The sequence below is a fragment of the Rosa rugosa genome, chromosome 2, assembly GCF_958449725.1.
Source record: "Rosa rugosa chromosome 2, drRosRugo1.1, whole genome shotgun sequence".
NCBI lineage: Eukaryota > Viridiplantae > Streptophyta > Magnoliopsida > Rosales > Rosaceae > Rosa > Rosa rugosa.
The window spans coordinates 5,235,793-5,259,757 of NC_084821.1; the positions used below are offsets into that span (position 1 = coordinate 5,235,793).

Below are 23,965 nucleotides of genomic sequence, written 5' to 3' on the forward strand. Positions count from 1 at the left end.
TATTATGCGAATTTGAAAAAGGTCCTGGCGGCGCAGCAGAAGAGGATGGATGAACTTTTCCAATCAGCCCAACAAGATTCGTGGCAGACTTGGGAGCAGCTGGCCGACGTGACCCAACCAGCCCAAGAAAACCACCAGCAGTCGATGAATGTCGTTGCGACCCAGCACAAACAGACCTCATCGGAGTTCGCGACCTTGCGCAAAGAAGGTTCCAGCTTGGCTACTCAAGTCAGTTCGCATCAAGACAAATTGGAACATCAAGAAGCTGCTCGCGAAGAGGTCATTTCTGAGACTAACTTGCCTATAGGTGGCAATCAACCTAAGGGTCTCACTGGTGAGTCACAGCCTTACACAGAGGTTGTGCATGGAAAATGTCATCAACAAGATTGTTCTTCTGACAATACAATTGTCTCTGAACAAATATGTGATTTCTCCACTGATCAAGCCAAATACGTGGCCACTGATCAGATGCATGGGGGGCAAGATATGGCCCATGATCATCCCTTTGATCAAAAGAAGCAAGTTCATGATCATTTTAATTGTGACTCTGCTACTGGACGTCATGGGGAAGGTGATCAAAATCAGGACCAACTTAATTATCAATTAAGTTGTGGTCTACAGAAGCCAATTTGTGGCTTTATTAATCAATTCAACTTGAAGTTCTTCATATATTCTTCAAGGCCAAGCGGTGGCTTTGATATATGTGGAGGGCACATCTACAACGCACGTTGCATGAATGGCCAGAACAATTATTCTAGTGGCCAAGTTGTCCTTCGCAACTGTAAATTTGAGTATCATCAATACAAGTTAACTCTTGTTTATAATTATCCAACAAGTGAAGCTCTTGATGTGGAGAATTCAGACCAGCAAGTGGTCGTCTATAATGGCCAATCTGTGGCTAATCCTGAAGACACCATGTTCTATGACATGGTAGTTGGCAACAAAGCCGATCTTGGAACATCTTCATCGCCAAAAGTGCAATTGAAGATCATGTTTCGCCAACCAACAAAGATACTTGGGGGGGAAGATTACTCCTCCTACGAGCCAAATTTTTCCCAAGTTTTCGATGAGAAGTATCTTTGTTCTTTTCCTACAAGCTCTCACAAGAGGGATTTTTACCCTACAAATTTTGATACATCGGAGTGTGGAATGAAGCATAGATGGCCTCCCCCATGGTCTTCTAGAGGTTAGCCAAACGTATCGCTGCTAGCTCCTTGCTTTTTTGTTAATTTCCTATCAGTTTTCAGTTGTTTTTTACCTTTATTTTCATAGTTAAAAAAAAAAAAAAAAGAGTTGAATTTGGTAAGGAGTTGTGAATCATAACGGAATAGGTGAAGTCTCTTTTGTTAATATTGGCCTAAACTCCTTATTGGTGCCTAGTTCAGGTCCCTTAAGGTTAAGAGAGGTTTTTATTAACACTTGTTGAACTGTCTTCACACTTATGACCTTTCTCATCTTAGTAAGTATAGCCTATGTGAAATGGTGTCTAGAAAGGAGACAACGTTCATGACAGGTTCTTGAATCCAGAAGTGCGTGCAAATGGGCCTAAACCACTATGTGGGAGTAGCTCATGTCAAAATGGATTCTGCCTCTCTTGTTCGCCCTCCCCCACCTGGCCATTTCAGTAAGGTTGCCCAAAGGATTTGAAAGAAAATTTGTGTCTAGACGACTATACTTGGGCCGCATGTCTAAACCTTGATTCACAATGTCTTATTAAAATTAAAAAAAAAAATACAAAAATACAAAAATACAAAAAGAGTTTCAAATTTGTGCGTCGCGGAGGATGCAAAAAATTGTGTTCTTGCCTAATAGTGGCTGGAACTTGCTAATATACTTAAGAGGCCATTGGTATTGGTCTGGGCACATATACAAGAGGCATTTAATATGTCTAGTATGGTATTAGCAGTGGAAGAGGTCAAATCAATATTTTTGCCAATAATTGTGGCGAAAGCTGGGTTGCGAATTGTTGGCAGCGAAGTGGTTTTAATTACATGGTCTCGCAAAGGATGGTTCGCGAAAGAAGACTGGCGATTAATATATGTATACTATGTATAATTAAGAGGGAGAGAGGCTACTGTTCAAGTAATTTTAGTCAAGCCAATACAAGTGGCTTTGGAGCAACGACATTATAAGAGTAGTGTTGATTCAAGACCTCTTTAGTCAAGACGAAGACCTTTGACTTCGAGGTCTGGGGGGCAATGTTTGGACCCAAAATGAGCATTTTGGCCTGACAAGGCATGTCTTGGAGAAATTGAGCCAATGTCAGTGGCTCAAGCTATATATTGTCGACAAGTTCGAAATATATATTTAGAGGCTAAATAAAGCCTACTATGGAAGCATGGAAACATGAAAAGTCAACTTTAGCACATTTTCCTACTTCGGCTAGGAGAAACCGAGCTAAACAAGGAAGGAGGGGCGGCAGACTAACCAAATGAAATCTAAATGAGCTAAAACTTTCCAGATTAATTCTAGAAAGCCCAAGGATCATTTCTTATGCAGAGTTCCAGAGATATTTTTGAGTGGAAGGCCTTCAAACAATCGGTCCAATTTTCTACAGAAGCAAAACTGGAAAACTGGACCTGTAAGAGGTCCAGCAGCATTTCCAGCCCAACCGCATGGAATAAAGCTCTGAAAATTTGTCAGGATGATCTACACTCATAGTGGAACATTTTTTATGAAGAAGTCGAAGGCTCATTCTGAAGGCTTGTTGGAGAAATAGTTGAAGGAATAAAGGGGCAGAAACTGACCTAAAACCAGCTCAATATTCACATGTTCATGTTTCCTACCCACATGAAGAAAGCTAGATGCTTTTCTTTTTTTCCTTGGATATATTTTCCTACTACAATCTCTTTAATAGATCATCATCACTTCCATGTTTTTGCACCTTCATGCCTTGCTTTCATTTCATCATTTCTCTATCTTTTCCATATTTTACAAATCACTTTCATACTCCACTTTCATTATTTTTCTTCCACTCATCATTTCACTCTTCTTTTTCTTCCCTATATAAACACCTTCTCCTCTCATTCTAACATACACATTCACATACAACAACAACATCTCTAAGATGATCTAAGTTCTCTCTAGAGCAAACCTCTCTAAGAGCAACTCCTCTCCCTCTCTTTCTCTTTCTCTTACCGGTGATCACACTCCTAGTCCTAGTCTTCTCAGAAGCCGACTTTCAGTGCCACCAAACCTTCTGTCAACGTACTTCGGTCCTAGTCTCCTAGAGAGCCGATTGTAGTACCACGACCATACACAGACACATTCACATTCAACAACAACATCTCTAAGATGATCTAAGTTCTCTCTAGAGCAAACCTCTCTAAGAGCAACTCCTCTCCCTCTCTTTCTCTTTCTCTTACCGGTGATCACACTCCTAGTCCTAGTCTTCTCAGAAGCCGACTTTCAGTGCCACCAAACCCTCTGTCAACGTGCTTCGGTCCTAGTCTCCTCGGGAGCCGACGGTAGTGCCGCGACCACAACGGTTACAGAACCAGCCAAGCAAGGGTAACGCCCTAGCAACCCAGCCAAGCTAAAGTCACGCTTTAGCAAGATCTCAACATTTCCCGGTGATGTCGCTCTGCTCGATCTACAATATTGAGTATCGATTGTGTTAACAAGAAGAAACTTCAGCAAAGTCCTCGCCACGAGGCACAAAGAATCCCGCGACGAGGTTGGTGCTCTCCTCGTCTACAATCGCTCAACAGAAGTCAGGTCAAGGGACACCCCCGACGACCGCACCCGAACGGTGCTGGCACGCCCGCGCAAGAAAAGAGACTGTTGACCAGCTGCAGCAAAATTGGAGCCAAACATTTGCTTTCCTGCTTGTCCAAAGCCAGCTGATTTGCCTGTTTAGTGAGAGGTACCGGGATTTAAAAAACAAGTTAGTGACGGTCCAGTCCTGAGGAGGCTAGGGATACCGGACTTGAGAGCTTGGATTAGAGAGAGGGAATCAGATGCTAAAGTGATCGGCCCCGGAGGAAGATTGGCAATGAGGATAAGCCCCTCACAAATAGCCATGTGCTCTGCTGCCATCGGCGAAAGAGCATGCGACACTCCAGCGAAGCCATCGACTAACTTACCCACATGATCACGAACAACAGCAGCCAAACCCCCACAATTAGAGACAGCATTCCAAGACGCATCAGTATTGACTTTGAAGTAAGGAGCCACAGGGGGAGACCAAACATCAAGGTTACTTGGCAATGAAAGAGAGGGATTAGGAATGTGTTGAACACCTTTGGCCGGAATAGCTTCCAGAAATTCAATGGAAGCAGAATAGGAGGCCATTGCAATTTTTATTGGGTTAGGAGACTCATGATTAAACAAACACCTACACCTATGCTTCCAAATGAGCCAAAGAAAGAAGGATAAGTGGGTAAAGAATTCTTTAGGCACCTGAGAATTTCGAATGAGATCAATCCATGAAGCCAAAGAGCTGAGAGATTGCACATAAACTTTATAGCCAAAAGGGTGTGCAAACCAAGCAGCCACTACCCAAGGACACGAAAACAACACATGTTCTATTGATTCAGGGAATGAATTACAAAGAGGGCAAAGGGGACTGCGAGCAATATGACGACTAAAAAGAGCTTCTTTAGTTGGAAGGATATTATGAAGAGCTCGCCATAAGAAGAACTTTATTTTAGGAAGGGTTCGAATGCTAAAAATCCATTTCCAAGTAGAGGTAGGAATAGAGTGAGAGTGAGATGGATGAATAGAAGAGAGTTGATAGTTACGGGAGAAGGAGAAGATGTAACCTGATTTAACCGAATAGATTCCATTCTTTGCAAAAGGCCAGATAAGCTTATGAAGAAGATGGCTGTCTATGAGCTGGATAGCATTGATTTTGCTTCGCTGAACGGGGAAATCTCTGCTTCAATGGAGCTTAAGTCCCAACTATTATTATTCCAGTTGATCAAGGAAGACACCGGAAGATTAAGGTTAGCCTTTGCTGGGTTAAGAGGGGCAGGAGGCACCATGGGGATCCAACTATCAGACCAAAGATTGACGGAATTCCCATTACCAATGTTCCAAAGAGCACCATTTTGGAGAAGATCTCTGCCAGCAAGGAGACTAGACCATAGCCAAGAAGGGGAAGAACCTCTTTTAGCTTGAAGAATGGAGGAATTAGGAAAGTAAAGCTGCTTCAAAACTTGAGCACAGAGGGAATTCGGAGAGTGAAACAATCTCCAGACTTGCTTTGCTAGAAGAGCATCATTGAAATCCTGAAAATTATGGAAGCCTAAACCGCCATTAGATTTGGGGAGACCCAAAAACTCCCAGGACTTCCAATGAATACTAGAAGATTTTGAAGTGCCCCACCAAAAATCGCTGAGGATAGAGTTGATCTCTTTGCAGGTTGAAGCTGGAAATTTAAAACAGGCCTTTGTATACGCCGGAATTGCACATGCTACAGCTTTGATTAAGGTCTCTTTACCGGCATGACTTAACATAGCTTGCTTCCAACCGTCCACTTTGTTCTTCACTGCATCCTTAACAAAGGCAAGAGCTTTTCTTTTCAATCTTCCCCAAATAGTTGGCAATCCGAGATATCTGCCAAGGTCATCGACAACTTTCATCTGCAAGACATTACTGATTAACTAGACAATTGGCAGAGGAGTGTTAGGACTAAAGTAAATGGATGATTTGTCCATGTTGATACGCTGGCCAGAAGCAGTGCAGAAGGTATGAAGCAAGTCGGATAAACACAAGCAGTTATCCAAAGAAGCTTTAAAGAAGAACAAAGCGAGTCATCTACAAACAGTAAATGACTAACTGCTATCTGTTGAGGGCCAAGTCTAACAGGATGAATCAGATTGGAATCAGTGGTTTTAAGCATCATCTTGGACAACACATCATTAACAAACAGGAATAAGAATGGTGAGAGAGGATCACCTTGACGTAGACCTCTAGACGGAGCAAACCACTCTCCTGGCTTTCCATTAAGCATAATCGAGTAAGTGACAGAGCACACACAACTCATAATCAGATTGGTCCACGAGGAAGAAAATCCCATTTTCAAAAGACACTCCGAAGGAAAGACCATTCTACTCGATCGTAGGCTTTATTCATATCTAGTTTTAAGCCAAAAGCCCCATCAGATCCAGAGCGAAGAAGTTTGAGGTAATGGAAGACCTCATGAGCTACCATAATGTTATCCTGAATCTGACGATCAGTTACAAAAGCAGATTGGTTTGAAGAAATGAGGGAAGGCATTAAAGGCTTCAATCTGTTTGCAAGGATCTTAGCTAGGATCTTATATGAGAAGTTACAGAGAGCAATTGGCCTAAAATGGGAAGCTGTAGAAGGATTTTTGACTTTAGGAATCAATGCAATATGAGTTTGGTTTAAGGAGTGAAGGATATTATTTGTGGACTGATGGTGGGAAGCTGAATCCAAAACAACAGACTGAACTGTTTCCCAATGGGATTGATAGAAGGTACCTGAGAATCCGTCAGGGCTAGGTGCTTTTAAAGCTCCCAAGTCAAAGACTGCTGCTTTCACCTCTTCTAATGAAATAGGCATGGCCAAAGTCTGGTTCATAACTTCATATCATCAGTAACCAATGGATCAACAAATTCAAGGACTTCGGACCATTGTTGCGGACCCGTGGAAGAGAACAGGTGCTTCAAATAAGTGAGGAAGTTGGTACTGATATCAAGTTCTTTGTGAATCCAGTACCCTGAATCGTCTTGTAGACGGAGAATCTTATTGAATTGACGACGCTGGAGGGTGACTTGATGAAAGAATCTTGAATTCTGGTCTCCCAATTGAAGCCAATTAACTCTAGATCGCTGCTGCCAATACATTTCATCACGTTTCCAGAGATTGGAGATACTTTCAGAGATATCGATCATGAACTTGGTAGTAAATGCCAGGAGCATTTGATTCATAAAGAGCCTCCAAATCACGAATTAAGGATCGAACCTGAGCATGAGAAGTAGGGAATGCCGTTTTACTCCAACTCTGCAGGGATAGCCTAACCTGACCCAAATTTGAAATCCACGTGTGCATAAAAGGAATCCTTTAGCTGTCAGATTTTGGTAGCACCAAATTGTTTATAACTTTATATCAGTGATATCAATCAATTTTAGACTGACAGGAGATAGAAAATTTGGTAAAATTTATGTGTGCTGAAAGGAAACACAGTTTTTACATTATGGACATGAATAGCATTCAAAAACTTTTCAAATGCTTAAATCCACTCTTGATGATTCCATGCAGGTGGCATATGAACAGAAATGACCCTGTATCCCTGCATAAGTGGAACCAAAAAAAAAAAAAAAAATTAATACTGACGTAAAGATTTATTGCATGGATCGAGCTTGAGAATGTTTACCAGCTACACCCATGCATTGATAAAAAACGGTGGGGAGGGGGATTTGATACAGATGGATTTTGTCTGTACAGATCAGATTTCTCTTTTTACTAGACCTGTCTTCATTTATTTGTGTGCGGCTCCTTGGTATATTTAGTTTGCTGAGGAAGTCTTCAACATCAGCGGTAACTCATATCATATTTGTTGTAGGCTTGTAGCTAGCTTTCATTTGCTTCAATATAATTATATGAATTTACATAGCTTACATGCATTTGCAGGCTTTATGAGTATGTTGGCTTTTGATGTTTCCTATCTTAATAATGCAGTTTATGAAATGTTAGGGATAGGTGATTACTAACAACCTCCTCATTTTGCATATTCCTTTTATGTGTACTGCATATCATTCTACTTTTCTGGCTCAGTAGCTTGGTCCTGTCAATAGTCATTCTATAAAATTTGGCAAATTGTGGATATAGAGAGAAGGGATGAGATGGCACCATTTGAATTATTGTTTCAAGCTGCAATACTCTGCTGTAGTGTTTTGGGTCTTTCACAATGTGTACATGGTGATTAATGACAAGAATTAATTTAAATGGATCTTACTAACTTTCTGACCTCTTCATGCAGCATTGACGACACAGTTGGTATATCAAGTGGATTTAATTTTGAGGACACATCAATGGTATACCATGATAATACAAGCGGATGGAGTACTAAGTTCAAGTAAGATTTCATGTCTTATCTGGATTTGATTCATATATTGAGCTATTTTCTGAGTTTAAAGTTTCAGCATAGAAAAATGGATATGATGTGGTTGCAGGCTTATGGAATCTTAACAATGAAAGTGCATAAGAGTAGAAGCATTGCTGGGTAGTCAAGTACATGAGTATTGCTGGGAAGTCAGGTACAAGCAATGTTGCTGGGAAGTAGTGGCGGCGACGATTACAGCCTCCCTTTGTTGAAGATAGGACAACACCTATCCCTCCTAGCTGGAGACTCTAAATGGAGCCATCAAAATAATTTTTGCTCCTTGGCAATTGTTTGTAACAACCATTTTTTGATGAGACATGTTGTTGTGTACAAAATGCAGCTCCTAGATCTATGTTGATATAGTTTAACCTAACTCCTAAACAATGTCGCTTGACTTTATTTTATTACTCATATCTTTTGTTCCATTCAAAGACATCTTAGTTATTTTTATTAATCAAACCGCACTCGACTACAAAATATTGAAAAGAAAAACACAAAACGCTACAACTATCTGTCCATTGCATCGCACGGTTCTCCCCCTAGTTCTATGGAAAACAAGGATAAGGCCCAAATGAAAGGAAACAACCCCACCGACACAAAAAGATATGGGATAATTCTGAAACCTTTTTTTTTTTTTTGGTGAGAAGTTCTGAAACCTAATTAAACTTGGAAAATTGCGTCCCACACCGAGTAGGAAATATGTAGTCCTTCTATATATTGGTCAAATTAACCTCTCGAACAGCCTCCATATCTTTTCTCGTTCGATTAATTTCTCTGTCGATCGTGATGGGCACTTTGTGTGTGCAATCGTTCCAGCATCCTTTTATGGTACGGGAGAGACCGGAGTCGTCGGAGAATCAGTACTTCTTGATGAATATCAGCTTTGTGACTGATCCGAATTATGGGGGTCCTGCCTCCTTGCTCCATCTTCAAACCGGTGACTTACTGAGGGAGAAGCCAATTGTGTCGAGGACTGTCATTGAAGGCGCGCTTTCTAGCTTGCGTGTTCCGTGCCGGTATCACCATTCCGTTGTAGAAAAAATACTAAGCGATGCAAAGGCAAGTGCCAAAGCCAAGGGTTTGAATTTGTGGGTTAAAGTCTACATGGATATTTATGGTCTTGGTCATTCTGACATGGAGGAGGAGGGCACATATTCGGACACGGAGGATGACATGGATTCGGATACGGAGGAGGATGACATGGATTCTAACATGGAGGAGGAGGAGGAGTCTGTTTTCTGTTCCGTTTGTAACGAGGAGATTGTGGTTGGTTCCGAAGAAACTCGTATCCCATGTACGCACATGTACCATAGAGATTGCATTGTCAGGTGGCTGCAAAGTAGTTATTGCCTACCGTGTAGGTATGGTATAAGCCAGCAGTTGATGAAGCCTGAATAAAGATGATAGAAATAGGTCTAACTTTGATGCGATGTAATTTGATATATGTAAAATTTTGTCATTCATTAATCGGATATTGTTCCAAATTGCCAATATCGTTTATCATCTTCTTTCTTGCCCTCTTTCATTTGAGAACCAGTAACAAACAAAACTTAAATGTCGATCAGCTCTATCCCTTACTCATTAGAAACAAGACATGCATGCATTAATTTATTTTCATGCAAATTCAGTTTGGTAAATCATTGTAATCGTACTAAAGTCAAATACATGTAGATCCATTAATTCCTTAAACCAAAAAAAAAAAAAATTATGCTAAGGGTTAGTCAGGTATCCAAGCCTACATCATCATGTGATTCATGTCAACGCAAAACAGAAGAGTGCAGCTAGTAAAGCCTTGTTGCGCACTTGCTCTACTTGGATAAAGGTCTCCACATCGTCTCCTTGCCTACATCCATGACTGCAATCCCCTTTGTGATCAATTCAGCTCTGATCTGATCACTCTTTGCATATTCTTTGTTTTTCCTTTCTACTTCGATCTCTATCTTCGATCAATTTTGCCCAACACATACTCTTCCGTAAGCTCGCTCTCTTCAATGCTTTAACTTTCAATTGCTGCAAAACCTCTGACTATGTGAGGGAGGATAGCAAACCCAACATGTTTAGAAATTTTTTTAACTTCTTGCATGCATTGCTTCAACTAAGTGCATGTTAATAAACTTCAAAGCATTCTGAAAAGCACCAGTACTCAATATTTGTGCAGTACGTGTTCAAATATTCATCAGACCTTTTTATCTCGAACTCCGTTTGTAGCTTACTGTATTGAGGAAATATCGATAGTCCAAAAAATGAAAATTTCGAGGGAAATATCGAGGAAATTTCGATCTAAGTAAATTTTCGAAAAAAATGATGGACATCTAGAAAGTAACATGGAATTCATTAATGAATTTTCATGAAATGTTTACATTATCAGTTACCTATAATATTTCAAAAAAAAATGTTTGACTTTTTGATGAACTTAATTGTATAGTGATTGTAGTAATTTGGAGTATAATAAGATACACTGACATGACAAATATATGAAATTCGACATGAGAATTCTCAAAAATGATTTAAATAGGAGATTAGAAGAGTTAATTATTAATTATAATAATATTTTACAATTAAATACATATGTTAAAAAAAATCGGTCTTCACATAAACAGAAAAAGAAGTAGAAAATAGTCCATTGAAATACATAGAAAAGTTTTTTTTTTTTTTTAATAGAGCCAAATGTTTGCTAGTTAGCAAATTAGATAATTAGAAGATTTATAAGCATAGAGAGAAAAGACACAAAGAGCAATACATGACCCTATAAATTTTAAAGTTTTCCTCTATAGATGTTATTAGTTTAGTAGGGGTCATCATGGACTGGGCTAGGGCCGGCCCTACCCAAAATTTTAGGACTTAGGGTCGGGTCGGGCCGGGGCGAGCCTAGTCAAAGTCAACAAAATTTACGGCCGGGTAGGGTCAGGTCGGGGCTTAAATATGCTAACTCTTACCTGCCCGAAAGGCCCGAGCCACTAGGGCTGAAAGGGCCGGGTCGGGCCGGCCTTCCGAATAGGGCCAAATAGGGCCGAAATTGTCACGCCCCGGATTTTGAATAACAAATCCGAATCCGAAACATGAATTAATACAACTCACATAAATACAACCTGAATTTTTTTCTCAAAACAACCACACTTCACACCTCTCAATATTACAATAAATCAAATCCTCAAGTTAATTATTACAACACACTCTCACCAAATCAAATTCTAAGGCTCAATGAGCTTAACTCACCTCACTATTACAAATGCTGTAAAACTATAACAAATACTCTAACCCGCTCGATCACCGCCCTGATTCTCCTGACCTGCAGGATTACCCGCTACACCGTTTGAATAGTGTACCGGGATTGCAACAATACAAACCCGGTAAGCTTTTTGCAAAGCTCGTATGAGTAAACGAAAGGATTGCACGATTTAAAGTAACACAATCAACTCAAGCACATTTTAATTTTGTTTTGCATAAGAATTGAAGTGTACAACATCACTTCAAGCATCAATCAACTCACATCTCATCATGACTACTCAATAATAAACAACTTCTTACTCAATATATACTCACAGGCTTATGATTTATTTATATAAATCATCCCATGCAGTATATTATACTTACAGGCTTATGATTAATTATATTAATCACCCCATTCAGTATATCATACTTACAGGCTTATGATTAATTATATTAATCACCCCATTCAGTATGTCATGTCATACCCAAGGGCATATGATAACTCGTTTATCCCCCAAGCAGTATGACGGCAGACAGACTAGAGCTCTAACTGTATCGTAAAGTGTCACCTGGGCCAAGGTTCACCTTACGAATGACTGCTTTCCTCAATTCACTCGACTCCTCATTTAATTCATCTCAACGACTCAACTATCGCACTTTACTCAATTACCCATTATCATAGACAACACAACATCTAAGATAAATCACATATTCCAAAGGGTAATGCTCAAAATATAACTCAGTAAATCACATCAATACTTCACCCGATGTCACACCATCCAATATATATTCCACGTAAATATATATATACGTAGTCACCCACACAAGAGTGACCACTAATACCAACTATAGTTCACATGCAATAAAATCTAGAAATTCATTTTTATAGTTTAAATACATTTTACTTACCTATGGACCGTAGTCGATCAAGTCCATATAATTTAAAACAAATATTTATTTTCATAAAACAATTTCCACAATTTCCCAATTAAATAAAATCACCGAATTTCGGTTCGTGAATGAACCATGTGCGATTTACTCACCTCGATATTCCCGCTGCGTCTTCAATTCAACACAATACACACCAAAACCGCTCACCCAAGGGAGACCGTCAATCACCTAATCACACATGACCTTAACTTAGCCAATAACTCAAAAACATATTCAAACGACAATCCAACGGTCGGATCGAAATTAAATGATGATCCAACGGTCGGATCCTCACGGATCGCCCTTAGGATCACCCTCCAAAAATCATCACGAAGATCCAACGGTCAGATCTTCCTGAATCGTCCTTACTAACATCTTCACAAATTTATACGAAAATCCGACGGACGGATTCTCACGAATCGCCTCCCTAATCACTGTTTTGCATTTATACGAAGATCCAACGGTCGGATCTTCGCCCATGACCACACAAAGCCACTGGAACAGTCATAAGATCATCATATCAAAACTACAAGTCCATCTGACGGTCCTAACTTCACAGATCACAAATCTAACGATCGAAATCGATCGAAACTTAAAAATTCATAACTTAATCATACGATATCCAAAAATTGCGTATAATATATCGAAATGATCGTATTGAAATATAGAATCTAAAAATGCACAGAAACTATATTTTTGACCCCCGGAGGTGGCCGGAAAAGGGACGCCGGAGTTAGGGCAGAGCCGCCGCCGACCACCGCCAATGGTGTCGGGGCCGGGCCGCTCCTCTTCCTCTCATCATGCTTAACAACTTTCATAACTATCATGTAAGCTGAAAATGACCGGAAGTGGTTGAAATTACCTAAAACAGTCGAGGTGGCCGGAAAATTTCCAGAATCCGGCGAAATTTGCAGAATCCGGCAAGGCTTGATTTCGACGTCAAAACTTCAATTTCAGGCTTCGATCCCTTCTAGAGAGTTGTTAAGAACATCAAGGAGAACTCATTGGTTCAAGAATCAGTCAAAACGATGCACTACAGCTCGAGATATACCGATCGAAAGATTTTCGTTTCGGATTGAAAACTTACCGAGCTCCGACGAACGTGAAACCGGTCACTCTAGGTGCAATCCTCCTAGTATGATGATCAGCAGGTTGAGGGGAGTTCATGGAGCCAAGGATCGGAAGTTTTGGTGGCCGGAGCTAGGAGAAACCCGGCGTTGACCAAAATCGAGCTTAAATCGAAACCGGGCCGCCGCCGCCGCTAGGGGCCGTGCCGCCGTGCAAGGCTGCCACAGACAGGTGCGCAAGGACCATACGAAGCCAATGGAAGAAGTTTGGTGAGGATCGGTGGCCGGAGGAGGAAGAAATAGCCGGAAGAAAATCGAAGGCGATTTCCGGTCGGGGGAGGGGCTGCAGCTCCGAGCTTCCATTTTTGGAAATTCTGAAAATATTTTCGGAAATTTCCGAAAATGGAAGCTTTATACTAATTTGGAAACATTTTCAAAAAATCATAATTAATTCATACGAACTTCGATTTTTGCGTTCCGCATATGCACGGGATCGTGTCGACGAGCTCTACAACTTTCATGAAGGAAATTTTCCCAAATTTTGAACGTATAAAAAGTCAACTTTCGCGAGCCCCTAAATAACGTTCGTTTTCGAAAATTAATCGTTCGAACTAATTCCACAACTTCTCCGAGCCTCGTACTCGCTCCCACTATCGTGAAATCATTTCTAAAAAATCCACGGAATTTAATTTGGATTTTTCGGGGTATTACAGAAATGGACCTAAAAGGGCCTTAATTTATTTAACAAAAAGAAATATATTATTTTTATTTTTTATCTCAAAATGTGGCTCAATGGTTATAAAGGTAATACAGGACTCATTGTTTTTTGTTGATCATAATTAATATATATATATATATATATATATTGGAATTAACTTATAAGTTATAACATTTATAAATATTAGTTAAGATGGTTATATTCAATTAACTATCTCTCTAAATCTCCCAAAATTAATTGTTGTTTAACAAAGGAAATAAAAATTAAAGAAAATAAAGCTTAGGAAATCAATTACAAAAAAGAGATAAGTTGTATGTTATAGACTAAAGAGAAACATATTTAAAAAATAGAAAAAATAGAAAATTATTAGGGCTTAATTGGGCGGGCTTAAAGGGTCGGGCCGGGCTTCATTTGCATGACCCTTACCCTACCCTATTTGAGAAAGGGTAGGGCCGGCCCGCCCTAATGCAAGGTCCGGGTCGGGCTTCGCCCCTACGGGCCGAGCGGGCTTTGGGCCAAAGGGCTAAATGATGAGGCCTACAGTTTAGTCAGATTGGATAAGGACAAGAGCTAGTTTTCACGAGCCGCATATCACGAGAGATGGCAATAATCTCGGAATTTCGCTATAATTTTGAATATTTCAAGAAATATCGAGAAAATTTCAAATATTTCCAAAAATTTTGAGAAATTTCGAAAATTTGTCCCGATATTCTCTTGGTAAGTCAAAGATATATAGAGGCCCTAAAAAAACGGAAATATCGTGGAAATTTCGAGGATATTATCGATTTTTCAGTTCTTGATTCTAACTGCGATACCATTTCGCTATGTGCCTTCCTTCTCTTGAAAATGGAGATAAAGCAACTTCGCAGTCTTGCAAAGTCGATATATGTACACCACATATGATGCACTTTCAAAGTCATCTCCGTAAATGAGGAGACTATAGCGTGCACCTAGATATATATATATATATATATATATATATATACACACACACACACACTAGACCAAAACACACACTCTGTGTGTGAATTTAACTTTTAAAAATAAAAAATAATCATTGGAGAAAATGTGGGGAGTTTTGGAATATTTTTTTTCCCTCTTTTGCTGTGGAAGTGGGAAGTTATAACTTATAGAGAGAGATTTTAGGGGAAAATAAATTAAAATTTTATTTTGTTATTTTGTTTATTATGATTATGTCCTCTATTTTTTAATAGATATTTTTAGATAATCTATGGTCTAAGGATTTAGTCGTCTTTTCACTTCCACTTTGGCTAACAAAGCATATTTTCTTAATAATAGTGTGTGTGTGTGTGTGTGTGTGTGTGTGTGTGTGTGTGTGTGTGTATAACAGGGTGATACCATTCAATAATATACATATATCTCAAAGATAGTGGGTAATACCATTCAATATTCAATAATTTGAGAAAACGTGAAAATTTCTGAAATAATAGAAATACTCAATACATGTATTTTTTTTTTTTTTTAAGAAGTGAGTTAAGGGAGTAATTGTCCCCTTGCTTATTTGAAATTTTTTTATTTAATTCCGAAATTCCTAATCCTAATGAAAGTATGATCCTTGTTCTATAGATAGGAATCCTTGTTTAACTGGGAAAATACCCCATCTTTTTTAGGAAAACTACCCAAAGGTCTGAATATCCTAGTTTGATAAGGAAAATATGAATCCCCACCCAATTCGGGAAACAATAGTACAATACAAGGGTATTATTCTATATATTAGTTCTCAAACAGGTCAGCTACAATGATATTACACTGAATTGGCTAGGAGCATAGGAATACGAACCACGTCCCTCTGCGGCTCTACCCACCCTTTCAAGTCTCTTCATCTTCTTTCTCATCTCATTCTGCCAAAATCCAATCTTTTTTTTCTTTTTGGTGTCAACAAAAACCCATCTTTTCGATTTCTCAAATCTCATGCTTTTACCCGGGGCCCCGTAGGAGCAAATTAAGAGCCAGGAGGGTAGCAACCAAGTTCTTTTTTTTTTGTTTTTTCAATACGAAGCAACGGAGCAACCAAGTTCTTTGGTTTGAGAGTTTTTGTGGGTTTGGATTAGTTCTGTGGTTTACTAACAATGGCGGGAATAGCAATTGTCTTAGATCTGCTGAGAAAAAACCCAAGTCTTACAACCCAAAGCCTACACGCTTCTGGGTTTTTCTCCGCTAAAGCAGCCGCCACCGCCGCCTCCGTCACCGCTGGAGCTCCTTACGTTTACAAGTCCTTCTTCAGTAATTTTAGGGTTCCAGTTGCCTATTGTGATGCTGGAGCAACATTGTCTGAAGATTACACCTCTAATGTACGAAGTGCATCCTTAAAAATATTTCAGAATGAATCTGTGAATTTCGGTACCAAGGAATACACAATCGAGTTAAAGCCTCTATTCTCAGCTTTCGAATTGAGAGCTCTAACTCTGACGACTCTGAGGTCATTTTTGATGTTCTACTTACCTCTTCTGGAGCCTCGTAGAAACTTGCAAGAGGACGATGATGACTTCCTGCGGGACACTGAAGAAGAACAACATGTAGATTATGTTGCTCCATTCAAAAAATCACTAAAGAAAATTGCTCGTGATGCTACTGTCTCAACCACTAAACGGATTCTGGAAAGAATTTCTGTTCATTATGTGTCACAGAGAATGGCATGGAAACTTCTGAAAGATACCTCAAAGTCTGCGATGAGGAAAGCTGGAAGAAGAATGCCAACTTACGTTTTCTTCTTCAGTGTTAGCAAGATGACTATGAGAGGACACTTTCTAGATGTTGCAGCATCTTGGATCATCTCAGTTAGCATTGATATCTACCGAACTTTTTCTGGAATGACAAACTCTAAAGAAGTGGTTGATGAAATTGATACACCACAAAAGCTTAAACGTCTTGGGAATAAGGTTTGGGGCACTACTATCAGGTGTGGTGCATCACTGATTTTTGCTTCGATTGGGGCAGGTATTGGTGCCACTCTTTTTCGCCCTTCAACTGGCCAGTGGATTGGTCATATTCTGGGAGATGTGGCCGGGCCTATTATTGTCTCATATTGCCTTGAGAAGTCTTTCCATGTAAAACTTTAGGCGCTGGGAATAGTTTATCTGACATATATTTTTTGCACTTGCTTCAATTAATTTTGACTGCTGTATGTACAATAGCTAGGAAATCTCTGAGTTTGTGATTGTGTTCTTAATAATAATAATAATAATATAAACTCTCAAACAGGTCATATCATTCACGTTCGATCATCAACAGATCAACCCATAATCAAATATTACAAACCAGTTCAATCACCATATCGGTATGTGCAATCACATGTTACTGTACTCGAGGGAGAGGAGTTCTCATACAACCATTTATTCATGGATACCTAGCTAGCTCTCCTCGACGACGAGCACAATTATACAAGCCTGAGGGACGGTCTCCCACTGGGTGACTCACTGAAGAGCGTCGACGACCAAACCGTGACCAGGACTCACATTACTCAAGCTCTTTCTTATATTTGTATAGCGTTGCAATATCGCCAATCCATTGCAGATAGATTACTAGGCAGGGCCGGCCCTGTGAGTATGGAGGCTCAAGGCGAAAAAAATTTTGAGGCCCAACAAATTCAACAATTGAATCCCTAAAGATGTGGTGATGTCGGTGGCGGACGATGGCTGTTGGCAGTTTTGGAGGAGTGCTGCTAGTACGGTGTATTTGATTTTGATTTTGGGTGAGTGTTTCCATGGACAAGTGCAGCTCTTCATTTTGGTTTTGCAGAAATTCCAGAGTGTTGGAAGTCTGAAAACTCAGGAGGAGGTGAAGAGGTATTGGGGAGTTGGGAAGCGGAGGATGGTTGAGCAGATGTGAGCGGTGGTGGTGGATTGACAAGTGCAGAGGAGAAGGGAACAGAGGGCATTTGGATTTGGTTGCCTCTTAATAGTCATGGCTCTAATTACCAGTTGATGGAGCACATACAGTAAAAGTAAAGGAAATTTTTTTTTTTGGTGAATAAGACAATAAGTAAAGGAAATTGAAAGAAAGAAAGACAACGAAAATATCAAAAGCAATTCATTTCCTCTCTAAGCTTCAATGGCAACAGAACATGAGATATAAACTAGAGGAAGGTGTCCTTAGCATTACAGGTGACCAACACGTGTCACAGAACCACAAAAGGAAATTGGACTAGGCCTACGATCTACTGATGGACTAAACTAATTGGGCTTGAAGGATAATTGATGGGGTTGAAGGGTGTCCTCATCATATTGCGTCTATGCGTCTTCTGTTTCTTTACTTTTTTTTTTTTTTTTTATTGCAGACCAACATAAAATTTCTTTTTGAGGCCCTAGGCCCAAGGCCAGCACTGTTACTAGGGGATGCTAAGTTCTGAAGTTTGAGCTGTTTGGATATCAGGATTGCAAGTCCCTTAAAATTACTATGCATGTTTATGTTTATTATGACATGGAGGAATCAGATTTTGATGTTGGAGGTGGAAGACATGATGATGGGTGAGGTTATATTTGAGCCGGCGAGTAAAATGTCGATTGAGAAGTTGGAGAGGGTGAGAATAGTGGAAGCGTCAACCATGCGTGCGATTTGTGCAGAGGAGATTGTGGTTGGTTCCGAAGAAATTCATATGCTATGTTCGCATTTTTACCATGGCGATTGCATTGTCAAGTTGTTGGAGCAGAGCAAGTTTTGCCCACAATGTCAATATGTTGTGCCTGCAGCTTCTAAGGATGAAACAGGAATACCACTGATGAATAGACATGAGAGAAAAGGTGTTGATAATTAAACATTTCATATATTCTCAAGACTTCACAAAATTACCGTCAGGATATTACACACACTCTAGAGCTTAAGCTCTCTGAAGCAAAAAAAAACATTGCTTTGCCTTTTCAGCCTAACAAGGAAGAAAATCCCTACCATATAACACAATATAGAACTTCCATGCATGCTTTATTCAAAGTGACTAAACTAAATAAGAAGTGATTAAGAATAAAGGTAAATTTAAACTACATGCCCTACACACCTACGCAACTCACAGAAGACACAATAATCACCCGTCTAAGAATGCAATTGTTGTACAAGACTTCACTACATCCATCTGGGAGTCCGCCACAAAGAACAAGAGTCGAAAACATGCCTGCTAGCTCAAAAACGCCCTACAAAGAACAAAACCAAAAAGTAGCAAAGAAAGGGATTAATACTCCAGGCCCATAGACCTCAAGCCCAAACCCAATCCCTTACTTCCACACTAGCCCAAACTCAATCCCTTACTTCCACACTTGGGCCACAAGAAAGATAGAGGTGACATGGTGTAGGCCCAAAGACCCGGCTCATAGCTAGCCACACTATCTCCCTTGAGCTCATACTGGATCAACACCTCCAACTGACCTCCGGCGACAGGACTCGCCACTAGTCCATACACCGAACCGTGCACACTAATATTAGGAAATTAATTCCCCGCCACGCAAGTACTAGCAGTAGAGATGGAAAGAAGAAACAACCAAGCCAAGAAGACAACAAGTTTTAACGAGGTTCGGCCAAAATTCATGCATACGTAATGGGAGAGCTTTCATCTTCTCTATGAGAGAATTACAGAAGTATAAGATTACCCAACGCAACCCTTGTATCCAACAAGATAACCCTTCTACACCCTCTCTCATCCTAGAAGATCACTCTACCCCAAGAGCTATACACGCCCTTGAACATAACTCCCTCTATCTTCTACATCTTGAAGACCCTTCGAGTTTTTCTTGTTGTCTTGCTTGCCTCCACACAAGCTCCATTCATTCATAGCCATTGATAGAAGTCTCTATACTGACTTCATCAATGCTCATTCATGAATCATGCATTTATTCCCAACAACTTGACCATGCACTATATCCAATACATGCACTTGACTATGCACCAATTTTAAATACATAAGTTGTCACCATGAATGCACAGACCATAAATACTACGCATTCATGCATGCAAAATATCTCCACCAAGGAAGGATAGGCACCAACCCTAACAACTAAGACACCGTCTCTGAGAAGGCTTTCGATGAGAGGGGAGGTGTCAACGAATTAGCCACAAAAATCCAAATCAAACCCAACGTCAACCCTTGTAGCACCCGATCATCATGACACCAAACCATCACATGTCCTAACCACGCACAGAGGACTATAACCCCATTGGAGTTATAATAGTAGCAGCCATCATTGATGCAATAGCAGCATCCATAGGAAGACATTGCCGCACAACCAAGTTCTCACAGAACCCTAACCCTAGTAGAGCGTAAGGAGAGGGAGATAGTCGCCGTATGATCAAAACTTGATGTAATATTTGTTTTCATATATGCAATGCAGGGAAAAAGATACGAACCATACCTCACCTTCTTTCCATTAGTAACTTTGGTACCTCAACTTAAAAAAATGTCAGATTGGTACCTGACGTTCACTCCCCGATCCAACATAAGTACCTAGATCCCATTTCACCGTTACGCCGTTTGCCACATGGCAATTTTTTAGGTTATTTCCGTCCGTTTTAGTATTCCCGCCACTGAGTCTACTCATACCTGTTTTGTGGGCCCTTTAAAGCCTATTCCGCTCTAAATTTGGATAGAAAGCAAATTTTGACCAAAATTCATACAACATTGGTACCTGAACTTCATTCCAACTGCATAACATTCTGATAGCTAAGCCCAAAATAGCAAGAAATGAAACAACACATATTTTCATACTAGAAGCCATGTTCATTTCCACCAAAGTCATGAAATAAAGCATATGTTCCAAGGCATATTCAACAACTTAAAATGCCAATGTTTGAAGGCACCTAAACAACAAAAATGGCATGTCTAACAAAAGCCATTTCAGAACCAGTCATAAAAGTCTAGCATTAACAACATAAGCTGGTTCCTGCAAAACAACATCATGTACTCATTCATATAAACTTGGTGGGCTTGGGGTGCATTTTGAGGCTTGGGTCTTCTATGAGCAAGGGATTTGAACCTCCTAACTCTGAACTGGGGCTGGGATCCTCCTTTTGGGGCAGATGATGCAGTCTGGGACTGCTGGGTAGCCATATAATCCACTTGGGGCCCTTGGTCACACTGAGATTGGGGCTGCACAAGGTCAGCAGTTTGGGAAGGCATAGACTCTGGCTGGGGAGGCATATGCATAGGCTGAGGCTGGGCTTCTGCATTCTCACCAAGTTGGGCTTGTACATTCTCATTGGGTGCCTACAATAACAAATAGTTTAGCAACTGTTGCACATTCCACATCAAACAACACTTGATCCCCTTTAATTCACCTAGAAAGAACTCAAAAATGATCCCTAAACCATACCTGATTTCTCTTTAGGCAGGTCCTCTTATTATGGCCTTTTTTATGGTAGATCCCACATTTTACCTGAGAGTAGTAGACCTTTGGTAGCTTGGTTGTTCCAAGAGGTGGAGCCACCACACCTACAACCCAACAAAGAACTTGTGAAAGTTAGTAAAAGTGAAGTAACCAACTGAACTGAAATGAAACTGGACAAGTAAAACACCTCACCTGAAACAAAGAACTTTTCTTGAGCTCATGAGCATAGCTCTCAAGCAAATTATATTGGTCTTCATATGTGCCTTGTGCTTGTTTCCTGGCTCTCATCCTTACCCTATAGCACATATGGTATCCAACCTCCATCCCAAAATCCTTATTGATAGCATTTTGCATGCCTTCTCTAGACCAATTGGGATCAGTCATGAAAAATGATTGATACTCCTCTGCTATAAATGGAGCATGCATCTGGTATACCTTCTTCACAATGCCATTGCACTGGTGCTCAAGCTTCAATGACCTAATATAGATTGTTGGATTGTCAAGATCAGTACTTGAAGCATAAACCCTCCAAGGACACCCTGGTGAAGTTATACACCTTGCACACACCTTGTCAATAAACATGAAACAAAACCACAATTAAAGTTCACAAATTTAATGAAAAATAAAACTAGGAACATAGAAAATAATGTTGTTTCTTGCTCACCTTGTGTCTAGTGTTGGTTGGGAATCTGAGTTCCTTTTTTGTCAGAACAGAATGCTTCCTAATAGCATTCTTGAAAACCTTAGAATTGGCAAACTTCATTCCCAACTCAAAGCTAGGGTTCTTCATATCTTCATTTCCTTTGAACTCTCTCCAGTTGGAATACCTTTTCCTGCACTTCACAGGAAAACTCCCTCTATCTTCACCCTCATCATCTGAAGAGCCATGTAAACTGCCCAATTTATCACTTTCATTCCCATCCTCCTCAGAAATGTTCCCCTCAAAGCCCATATCATCCCATTCATTAATCCTAGATGGATCACCATCAACATTCTCAGCAAACTAGTAGTCAGCAGCCTCACTGTCCAACTCAATGTCAGAATCTCTGATCCCATCAAAATTGGGGTCATTAAAGTCAGTTGAACTTGAATCCCAATCATCCTGTTCTGGTTGGCTCCCACCCTTTGATGTCCCTTCCCCTTGCCTAGAACTTTGTCCCCCAGACCTGGTTGCATATCTAGGCTGAACAATCTTCCTTGGCCTGCCTTTCTTTTTCTTTGGAGTTGGAATGTCTTCATCTTGCACCTTCTATTGCCCTTTGTCTAAAGTTCTTTTTTTCCTTGATTAGCTCTCACAGCCTAGCCCATCCACATTTCGTGGCCCATCATCAGACCTTGGGCCATCATGGTTTTTGGACCATCATCCTTACCTGGCCCATCCACATCAACTAGCCCTTCATCATTTGATAGGTCCACAATTGGAGGCCCTTCATCATCCTCATCTTCACTAATGGACCCTTCTTCTACATCATCAATCCATCAGTTCATCCAAGAGATGTGATCTAAATCCTCATCATACTTCTCCAGCTCTTCCAAACTGAACTCCCTCCTCTCATTTTCACAAACTATGCACAACTCCAGCAGCTTGGTCCTAGGGGAGACATACTTGTACATGTCCACTGCCTCTATACCATTCATGACAGGTAGGTATCATGTCCCTTCCTTACTACAGGAATTCAAAACCAGAACTGTATTGGAGGTGCCTGGTATCCTATATCATAGGCCCAATAATGAAGGCCTGTCATTGAGACCTTGTCAGGGTCAACCCCATCAACATACAACATTTCCCCTCCTTTGTAACTCTTATCTAAACCCTTGTTACTGTAAAACCTCCCTCCATGATATATCTTCATGGTGAACAAAGTTTGATCTGCATTACACATTACATAGACAATTTCAATAATGAGAGCAAAAATTAACTGTAAATGTATTCATTTTAGATGCATTACACATAGTTACTCCCTAATTTGTCAGTCTCTAATTTAAGGTTTCACCAACCTTGGTATACCAACTTTCCTCTTTGACTATCATAAACCCCCAACGCTGCTGGAAATTTAAATTCCCCGCCAACCCAGCCATAAGCCCTAAACCTAATTCATTTAACCTCCTCAACCACCTCAATTCCGACATAAAAAAGACCGAGAAATAAACAATTTCACAAGAAGACAAAATCGGGGGAAAAAACCACCCAAACCCTAGACAAAACCGCATAAACCCACAAACCCACAACCACATTCACAACGAATAAACCATATAAAACCACAGAAAGGCTTAAAGAATCAGGGTAAAGTCATCGACTAAAAGTGAAAAACTTTTAGGGGGGGACCATTTCAGTTTACCTTCATATACGAGTCACTCCCCATACACACGAAAATATCTCCAAGTTCTGTCCATGGAATCGAATCAAATCTTCCTCAGCCTTCTTTTCCTCTGTTGTTCAGTGATGTCTGAAGCGAATCTCTGTCTTAGCAGTGAATGAGAGAACAGAGAGGGAAAGTACAGATGCAATTTGGAGAGAGAGGTTGAAAGTGATTCCAATTGGGGGGAAACGGAATGGATAAGTTTAGGTTGCCCGTGTGAATAGACTGAAATACCCTCCTAAATTTCAAATAGAACTAACGACGTAACGGTAAAATGG

The 23,965-nt window shown here is 40.2% G+C and overlaps 3 protein-coding genes and 1 long non-coding RNA gene across 4 annotated transcripts; 3 read left to right on the top strand and 1 right to left on the bottom strand.

The window, feature by feature from the left end:
* Positions 1 to 4,829: 4,829 nt before the first annotated feature.
* Positions 4,830 to 6,549, bottom strand: LOC133730210 (uncharacterized). Its single transcript, XM_062157841.1, has 3 exons — positions 6,058 to 6,549; positions 5,669 to 5,848; positions 4,830 to 5,585 (listed from the first exon to the last, which is right to left on the bottom strand). The coding sequence occupies exons 1-3, from the start codon at positions 6,547 to 6,549 to the stop codon at positions 4,830 to 4,832; spliced, it is 1,428 nt and encodes a 475-aa protein (XP_062013825.1).
* Positions 6,550 to 7,386: 837 nt separating this feature from the next.
* On the top strand, positions 7,387 to 8,449 carry LOC133729147 (uncharacterized). Its single transcript, XR_009856251.1, has 3 exons — positions 7,387 to 7,509; positions 7,952 to 8,047; positions 8,145 to 8,449. It is a non-coding gene; the product is annotated as an uncharacterized LOC133729147 (long non-coding RNA).
* Positions 8,450 to 8,860: 411 nt separating this feature from the next.
* Positions 8,861 to 9,472, top strand: LOC133730211 (uncharacterized). The gene has a single exon (XM_062157842.1). The coding sequence runs from the start codon at positions 8,861 to 8,863 to the stop codon at positions 9,470 to 9,472; it is 612 nt and encodes a 203-aa protein (XP_062013826.1).
* A 6,617-nt stretch (positions 9,473 to 16,089) lies between these two features.
* LOC133730212 (uncharacterized) lies at positions 16,090 to 18,773 on the top strand. The gene is made up of 4 exons (XM_062157843.1): positions 16,090 to 16,957; positions 17,507 to 17,559; positions 17,759 to 17,844; positions 18,446 to 18,773. The coding sequence occupies exons 1-4, from the start codon at positions 16,090 to 16,092 to the stop codon at positions 18,771 to 18,773; spliced, it is 1,335 nt and encodes a 444-aa protein (XP_062013827.1).
* The last annotated feature ends 5,192 nt before the right edge of the window (positions 18,774 to 23,965 follow it).